The following is an 8,637-nucleotide window of genomic DNA, read 5'->3' on the forward strand; positions in this document are numbered from 1 at the left end:
AGTCTCAAAAATTGTCACCATAGAAAATGTTCTTTTTTTTCCCCAAATCTTTTACCTCCTGGCAAAGCAGACTCCTTTCACAAACCCACTTCATGTTTCAGAAACAACATTTCGTCTTGAGCCCTTGCTGTCAGATAGTTACAAACACAGTGTGTGTTTTACTGTAGATCCTTTTGTAACATTTGTGATGCACAAGTCTTTGTTGGATGATTTACAGCTCAATTCTTCATGTTCTGTTCCACTGGCTCAGGCCCTGCCGCAAGATTTATACGACGCCACCGAGGTCTTAAACGTTCCTCCCTGAAGATGAATGTGAGGTTATTGGGCAGCTTTCAGTGTTTCAAAATGATCCCCGATGACTACATGGCAGAGGTACAGTTGACAATTTGTACCATTTTGATTTTAAATGTTTGAACAGAATGTAACCACAGAAATCTCAAATGGTGATCAAAACCAGCAGCTCACTCAGCAGCTATGTTTGTGTTCTTAAACTGTATTTCTCTTTTGTGTTTATTTTTATGCAGGGTGAGCTAAAGTGCAATAACCTCACTTCAGGTCGCCTGATTTCACATGAGGCAGTCGTTCATCACCTCAGTTCTGGAGTCGCCCTCCAAGGCAGCAGTGGTATCTGTTGTGGTAACCAATCTGGACAGCGCTAATGTAGGTTGGAGATTGTTTCCATATGGAGCCTGTTTTCAGGCAGAATCACTTTGCTTGGGTCTAAAACCCAGCTTTCATTTCATAGTTTGTCCATTTCAAGCATGCAATGTGAAACAGTTAGACAACTTTCGCACTAGCAGCCATAAACAACATGGTCCACCTTTAACCTTAGTGAATAAATCAACAGCAGGTTGCTGCAAATTCTCAAGAGAGACAAAGTTCAGTCTTTTAAAGTTAAACTACCTGCCCAGTTATTTTTTATAACTGGTTAGTACATAATTTAAAATAAATGATATAAAAATACAAATCCTATTAATTTGAGGACAGCTTTTCAAAACAGCGGACAAAAATCAAGAAAACAGGAACATAAAATTGTAAAAAAAAAAAAAAATCATTTGAAATTGAAGAATATCTATTAGATAAGGATAGGGATACAAACATACTGATAAAAATTCTATCATGATTTAAAGAGCAGAAGTGATTAATCAAATATTAAGTAGTCAAATGAATTAGCAACAATTTTAGTTAATCAATTAAATAAAGTATTAATTAAAAAAACATCCTCTGGCTCCAGTTTGTCCAATTTGAAGGTTTCCTGTTCATCTCTCAACAATTAACTAAACAAGAATTAACTTAACAAGATTAGTCTATAATTAAAGTTAACATCAGTCACAGCCTTAAAAATGTGTATCGTCACCCATGAATTCAATTGTAAGAAGAGTCACATTTTGCTCAAATTATTATTTGAGTTCTTCCACACCTTACAGCCCCTGACTGAAAATTCCCAGTCATATTTTATTCAACAGTTTATAGATTTTGGAGCAAAACTGCATGAGCATCTCAGTCTGAGGTTTAAAAACCTTTGATATAGCAATGTGTAGTCAAGTCTTATAAGTAATAGGTAAAACTGCACATTCTGCACGTAACATTAAAATACTGGGAAAAAATATGCCATCTTTTATCTCCTTAAATGATGTCAAGGAACTGCCCCCCCTACATCTGCATAATATGGCAATGACAGTAATGTTCCGCTTTTAGATCATTGTAGTCTTTGAAATGTATATGAAGCGTTCTATACTTGGTTTGTCAGAATAAAAGATTCTTTCTCTGCATAAGTAATAACTGCCCTTCGCTGTATCCCCCCCCTCCAAACTTCCCTTGCCTCACTTCCTGCCCCCTCATTCCTCAAATGATCCTCTATCTGGCTGATTTCTCTCAGGACAGACTGTTTGACCTCCCTGCTTTCTCTACTTGAAACAGCCACACCGTGTGATGTGGAGGTCTACACTATATGTACGCCTGCCCGAGCCTGACCCCTGTAGTGGGCTGCCGCACCAAAGTCCACGTTCCAAAGTTACAGAGCTCCTGCAGTGATTCTGGCATGGCTTCAGAGGATGACAACCGATGGTGGGGGAGCTTCAAGTGGAGGAAATGTCCAGAAGTCCAGACGCCTGCCGTGCTGGGTCCCAGGTGTGCATCCTTTCATGGACATAATGTGTTCTCTTTTTTTTTTTCCCCCATGTCTCTTTTATGCATTCTGGGTGAATTAGCATTTGATGTAAGTGCAGCAACGACAGGGGACTGTAGTAGAGTGAAAGGTTAATGGAGAAATGTCAACCACAGATGACTGGAGGTACCAGGGCAAAGCAGGGGATTATGCCCAGCTATGCTAGGACACTATTACTGTAGGCTCATTCTTATTCACCTTGTGCAAGCACTAATTGCACAAGCATAGGACTGTACTTACGATTAGTGTGAACAGTGACTGACTGGCAGGAAGCATTTAATCTACTTACTGATTGATGATACGAATGAAGATATCTAATATCGGCTCTGTTATGTGCCATGTTAAAAGTGTCTAAAGCAAAAGGCTATAGTGTAGCTGCCATTAAAAAAAAAAAAAGCAATGATTAGTGAGGTCTCAAACCCTGGTGAGGAAGTCAGTTTGACTCAGGATCAGTGGTTAACATGCAATGACTGAACAAATATTTTACCAGTACATTCTTCCGTAGCAAAGGCAGGTGGTGCGTGGTGTGTAAACCACATAAACGACACAGCAGACATTCAATTTCAATGGTTTATGCCAGAGTAGTAAAAACGACAACTGCTAGGCTCCTGTTTGCTGCTGTTATAATATTTAAATTATACTTGTGACTTACAAAGCCACGTTCTCCTGTGCCACTGCACTGAACGCCAACTGAGAAAATTGGGATTGCTCTTTCAATTTTTCCAATCTTTGTTGAGTTACTGAAAATATTGGGATTTGTGATTACAGTCATTGTTGTAATATTGATTCATGTGTGGGCACCAGCAGCAGCAATTTCACTCATGTGGAACTGCGGTTTGAAATACAGTTCTCAACAAAGGGCAAACAGTTACTGACAAAGCAATTTTCCATTCAAGGTCTCCATAATACATTAAGTAAGGTTTAACTTAACCCCATAGATCATGGTATGAAAATCAAACTGTATTTCACTGGCTGGAAGCCTCCCATATGACAGGACTGTAATTACAACAGAATATAAATAAAACGCCTCTTCAATTTAGTATGCATAGTCTTGTAAGAAACCTATAAATAAAGCAAAAAAACACCTGAGAACCACTTGCCCTTTGCTTAATCACTTTGCTTTGAGAGAAGAGGAAATGATGAGCATTTTTCTGAATTGTTTAGTGGACCTGACACAGTGCAATCAGAGTTTTGTTTTGACTCTGTACTCCTGCACGTTGGATTTCACATGACACAATAACTTATGGGGATAAAGTGCTGACTTTCAACTTTAATTTACAGTTGCTCTAATCAATATATTGGCAATGAATAAAATGACTGTAATGTAATGGGTCATTTGTAAAGACCCCACAGAGAATTAGCATGTGACTATGCAGGTCTTTTATACATAGACCCCAAAAGTAAAAACAGCTGTGAACCTCAAACTCCTGAAACTTGAAAGTCAGCACTTACAACTAATAGTCTTTGCTGTACTTTAAACCCCAGTGTGCTTAAGTAGAGCCAGAACAATAAATACTTAACACTGCATACATGTGCCTTTTAAACGAAAAGCTCTTTGACCTCTATAACTGGACAAAGAATCAGTGAAATGTGCTGATGGTAAGATATTTGGACAGCTCTGGTGAAATGCAGATCATGGTTTGGCTTGGTCTTTATTCTTCAGGGCTTCATTGTTGCTTAGCGTGGCGGCAGGAATGGGAACGGCTGAGAACAATATGGGCAAGTCTTTCATCAGACATCTGTCATCTCATCTTCCATCTCATCCCCCTCTGTTTCACCTTCTGCCTCGCCTTCTTCCTCCTCTTCCTCCTCTGATGTCAAATCCAGCTCATCCATCTGGGAGACGCACTTTGGACACGAGCAGACAAACAGGTAGTTCTCCCTGGGAAGAAAATGTTCCACCAGTCATTGTTGCACTTCTAACAAGAGCTGAATTAATCACACATTTTATGCTCTGCTGATCAGAAAATCTAGTGCTGTTCATGCTTACTAGAGGAAGTGAGTGTTTAATACTGCAATTAATACTTGTGGACCAATTAATACTTTCAGCTGGTGTGATGTGGTGGAGGGAGGTTCACACCACCAACTTGGAGCGTAGCTGCACCTTTTCAAGGCTGACAATTATCACAGGATGCAGTAAAAACTAAACGCACCTCCGAGACTTGTTAAAGAAACTTGCCTGCCCTGAGTGCTGGAGCACAAGCTACAGGAGTAGCCATCAGACCTCTAACATCCCTGCTTTAAGACTGTCCACTATTGCTTGGGAGACTTTTTATTGACCCAGATGGATTTTGCAACAGTATGATCCCCATTCAAGTGATTCAGCTGACAGATTATAGATGTTTACCTCAGAATTTTGTGTCTGCTATGACGGCTTCGGTCCCGCTGACAGCAGTCCAAATAACTGATGCAGATCTCCTGAAAATTGAAGAAAACAAACAGCTGAACTGGCTGAAGAAGCACAACATCAATAAGATGAAGTTACTGAGCCTGAAAGTCTTAACAGTTTAGTCCCACAATCACGATACTAGTATTTTACAAGTGTCCCACCCCCATGCAAGAAGTTGCTCCATCCTTCCATCTCTCAACTGGTGAAATGTTATACAAAGTGCTCCTGTCTTAGCCAGCACTCAGAGCGGAGCTTTACTGTGAAAGTAGCACGGCTGCTGTGACATTACTGTGCCGTGCAGATGCAAGGCTTCTCAATCTTTCTGACAGCTTGACAAACCCACTCCAATCCTCAGAGTCTCAGGCTTCCAATACCGTCTGACAAGGGAGCACACAAAGCTAGAGTGGGATGTTCTGTCCCGTCTATCCCAGGCCAGAATTTATCACTCCAAACCCAGACGTGTCAGCTGACCTCTCCTGGGTTGATGTCACTGAGGGCACTGAGATGAAGCAGGAAATTGTTGTCAGGGAAGGACGCCTCTGCGTTGGGTATGCAGCTGTGGTTACCTGCAGGGGTCAAAGAGGCAACACAGGGGGTAATAAAGGAGTCATCTTACAGCCTCTTGACCAGAATAACAGTGTCTTTGAACTGAAGTGACATAGCTCATAACACGATATCATCTGCACTTACATGAGCTTTGAAGCAGAAACAGTCCAGAGCCCTCACAGTTTAGAAAGTCTCCCGTTTCTACAGAGAGAAAATGACAGATTATGCACATATCCTCCTCTTGTTGAGATCGACACACAGGTTGCATAATCACAGCAATGTCAGTGGGTCAAAACACTCACTCATGATATGGCCATTGCAATCTCCTCAGTTTAGACAAAAAATGATTCACTCAAAAAGAAAAACTGCAACACAGATAAAATTGTGACCTTTCTCAATGTCCTTGTACAGCTGGTCAATAAAGGAGTCCAACTGCTCCCTCTGCTGGGCAGGAAGCTCAAGTGCATCACAAGCATGAACCCACTGACTCAGGGAGCTGGAATTGAACAGAAAGAAAATTGAGCACAAAAGAGAGAACAGCTTGAAATCCAGAGTACAGCTGGTAAGTGATGAGTTGAAGTGAAGGACAAGAGAGGAAAGAGTTTACCTGGTGCCAATGCCTTGTCCGTTGGTTCCCACCAGAGAGAACAGAGAGCGGAAACCCTCAGGAACAAACCACTGCAATACAATCGCACCTTTACTGATACATGCAGGGAAAATTCTTCATTTTATTTAAACCTTTTGTGCTGAGGTAAGAGGTCAGGGCAGCTACAGCATCACTTTACAGTTATGTCAGTTTATAAACATTATTCAGGATTAATCAACAAAAAAGGAATCAGCAATTACTCTGACAACTGACTATGTTGAAGCCAATACACTAATTTGTGTTTTACCTACCTATACCATATCATATTTATCATATTCATGTGAGTCATTTATAATCATGCTGTCACCTACATATCAAATCATGATGAGATACTACTGTTTATGTTGACGTGATATTGCTAAAGTGATTATGATGATGCAATGATGATGTCAGGGGGTGTTAACTCTATAAGTAGACGTCACCTGAGCACAGGTGGGGGGTGTGTTTGGCTAGAGAGCGGAAGGGCAAACTATTTTTCAACCGCGTTTTGACATAAAGCGAGTTTTCTGTTTAAGATGATCTTTATTTATTTTGCTGTTGCTGTTATGCAATAAAAGAAAGTATTATTGTGACACTACGAAAGAGTGAATGCGCGTTGATTTACTGACCGCTCCTACAAGCAAGTTGAAAAATAGTTTGCCCTTCCGCTCTCTAGCCAAACACACCTACTTAAATATCACTTCGGCGATGATTTCAAAGTCACATCCGCATATGTTGAAAAGGCCTTAAACTGGAACCAAATACGTACAGATGATGGAAAGGCACTTCATAGCTACGCCCTCTATCTAAGAGGCTGTGGTCACTTTTTGAGCAAAAATGCAAAAGATATTCTGTGCAAGCCTCTGAAATGTGAGGATTTTCATTCTAAATTAAATATTTCAGGTGTTTAAACTGTTGATTAGCCATAAGAACATCTTTGAAGACCTCACCTTGAGCTCTCAACTAGAAATCATTTTCATTATGTAATATAAAAAAGAACATTTTGCACATCTATTTAGTGAAGCAGGTGCATAGGAACAGGATGAGTGAATTCAGAGTGTGCAGGATTTTTTAATTATTATCATTTAATCTGCTATTATGTGTGTAGTCCATAAAATGTTAGAAGATAATGAAATATTTCCATCATGAATTTCCAGAGCCCAAGGGGACTCCTTCAAATGTCCAAAAAGAATCAGTTTATAACAACATAATACAAAAATCAATAAATCCTCACATTCTAGAGGCTGAAACAAGAAATTCCTGGTGTTTCAGCTATCAAAATTGTTCACTCAATTTAGAAACCTGAGTGAAAAAATTAACATGTCGTGACATTTATACTAAAAATGACTTAATAGGTAGGACAACATTTCAGCGACAAAGCTGCTCAAATAAAATCAGAGAACTGTCGGTTCTAAAAGGCTGTAATTAGCTACCCTGAGCAACAGCCTCAGATATTACTAGCAGCTGTGCAACATTTTGTCAAAATGAATTGAATGGGTCACAATTACTGGACTGAAAACATAAAAAAGCATGGAGGCTGCATTTGAGACATACTTACCCGACTGAGATGATCATCATAAAGTGCTGCTTTGAAAAGGCTGTGTAACAACGCCAACTGCCCCTACAGAAACAATGTGAAATAAACAAATATTACATAACAGACAACGTAAGCATTGGTGGCCGCAGTGGGAATTAAAACGTGTCAGGGGAGAGTAACATTGTCATGCTGTGCTCGTTGAACTGTGAAGTACTGAGATGGTCAGAGCATGATACTGTCTTTGAGCTTGCCAGACTTGATACATTTTGCACCTCAACAACTTCCCATTTCCAGCAGAAATAACATGATGGTAACTCACTCTGAACTGCTCTCCTAGGAGCTTATGAGCAATCTCCTCTTCCTCGTTCGCCGTCCGGCTGCAGAAGTGAGAAAACAGCTTCTGCCAGTGTGCTTTGTCTTTACCCTGGAAAACATAACCAATATTAATACACTTGGTTATTATGGTGTATTTTATTGTTAGTATGTCATATTTCTTTGCTACATCTGTCAAATGTTTCTCTGCTTATTATTAAAGATAATAAATGTTTTATTTGTATGCATTTATTTCAAAGTAAGGGTCAACTGAGAACTGGTGCAAAATGAATTGCTGGTTGTATCTACACATCTTTGCCAAAATTGCATAAAGATGCATATTTCCTGCTGTGGTTGTGTGTCGTCATTTTTTGCTTAGAGGACCAATTTTGCAGGGGGGACTGCAGACCTTGTCATTTCCAGGTGTTAAGGTAGCTATACCTTGTTAAGAACACTAACAACTTCTACTGTGTGTTCTATGGAATTACATGACTAGCACATTAGAGAACATTATAATCAGAATCTAGTATTGTAGTTTGGTCTGGACCACATTCATTGCTCCAGGGGGCTCTCCCATTACCAGAGGTCACATGTGGAATGCCTCCATGTCTGAAAACACTGAAAAAAGTGTCATGCTTTAGTTGTAAAAATGACTTACTATAGTAATAATGAAAGTAAGGCATAAAAACCTCATAGTATAGTAAGGCATAAAAAATGTCATAAAAACATCAAAAGACATCATAGTATAGTAAGGCATAAAAAAATGTCATAAAATCATCATAGTGTAGTAAGGCATAAAAATGTCATAAAATCATCATAGTGTAGTAAGGCATAAAAAACGTCATAGTATAGTAAGGAATATAAAAATGTCAAAAAAATGTCATAGTATAGTAAGGCATAAAAGACGTCATAAAACGTCATAGTATAGTAAGGCATAAAAAATGTCATGAAAACGTCATAGTATAGTAAGGCAAAAAAAATGTCATGAAAATGTCAAAATACATCATAGTATAATAAGGAAGAAAAAAATGTCATAAAATCATCATAGTGTAGTAAGGCAT

The 8,637-nt window shown here is 39.3% G+C and overlaps 1 protein-coding gene across 1 annotated transcript in view; it reads right to left on the minus strand.

Annotated features, from left to right (window-relative positions):
- Positions 1 to 2,723: 2,723 nt before the first annotated feature.
- smyd5 (SMYD family member 5) overlaps positions 2,724 to 8,637 on the minus strand; it is an 8,945-nt gene continuing 3,031 nt past the window's right edge. The window contains exons 2-9 of the mRNA XM_087171748.1: positions 7,584 to 7,783; positions 7,286 to 7,348; positions 5,710 to 5,780; positions 5,492 to 5,598; positions 5,247 to 5,303; positions 5,028 to 5,122; positions 4,515 to 4,585; positions 2,724 to 4,049 (exon numbers count right to left, since the gene is read on the minus strand). Coding sequence (XP_087027874.1) covers positions 3,899 to 4,049; positions 4,515 to 4,585; positions 5,028 to 5,122; positions 5,247 to 5,303; positions 5,492 to 5,598; positions 5,710 to 5,780; positions 7,286 to 7,348; positions 7,584 to 7,783 — 815 coding nt within the window. The 3' untranslated portion in view covers positions 2,724 to 3,898. The remainder of the gene's footprint in view (positions 4,050 to 4,514; positions 4,586 to 5,027; positions 5,123 to 5,246; positions 5,304 to 5,491; positions 5,599 to 5,709; positions 5,781 to 7,285; positions 7,349 to 7,583; positions 7,784 to 8,637) is intronic.

The sequence above is a fragment of the Seriola lalandi genome, unplaced genomic scaffold, assembly GCF_002814215.2.
Source record: "Seriola lalandi dorsalis isolate HSWRI2012SDOR001 ecotype SW California unplaced genomic scaffold, Sedor1 jcf7180002054972, whole genome shotgun sequence".
In the NCBI taxonomy this organism is placed as follows: domain Eukaryota; kingdom Metazoa; phylum Chordata; class Actinopteri; order Carangiformes; family Carangidae; genus Seriola; species Seriola lalandi.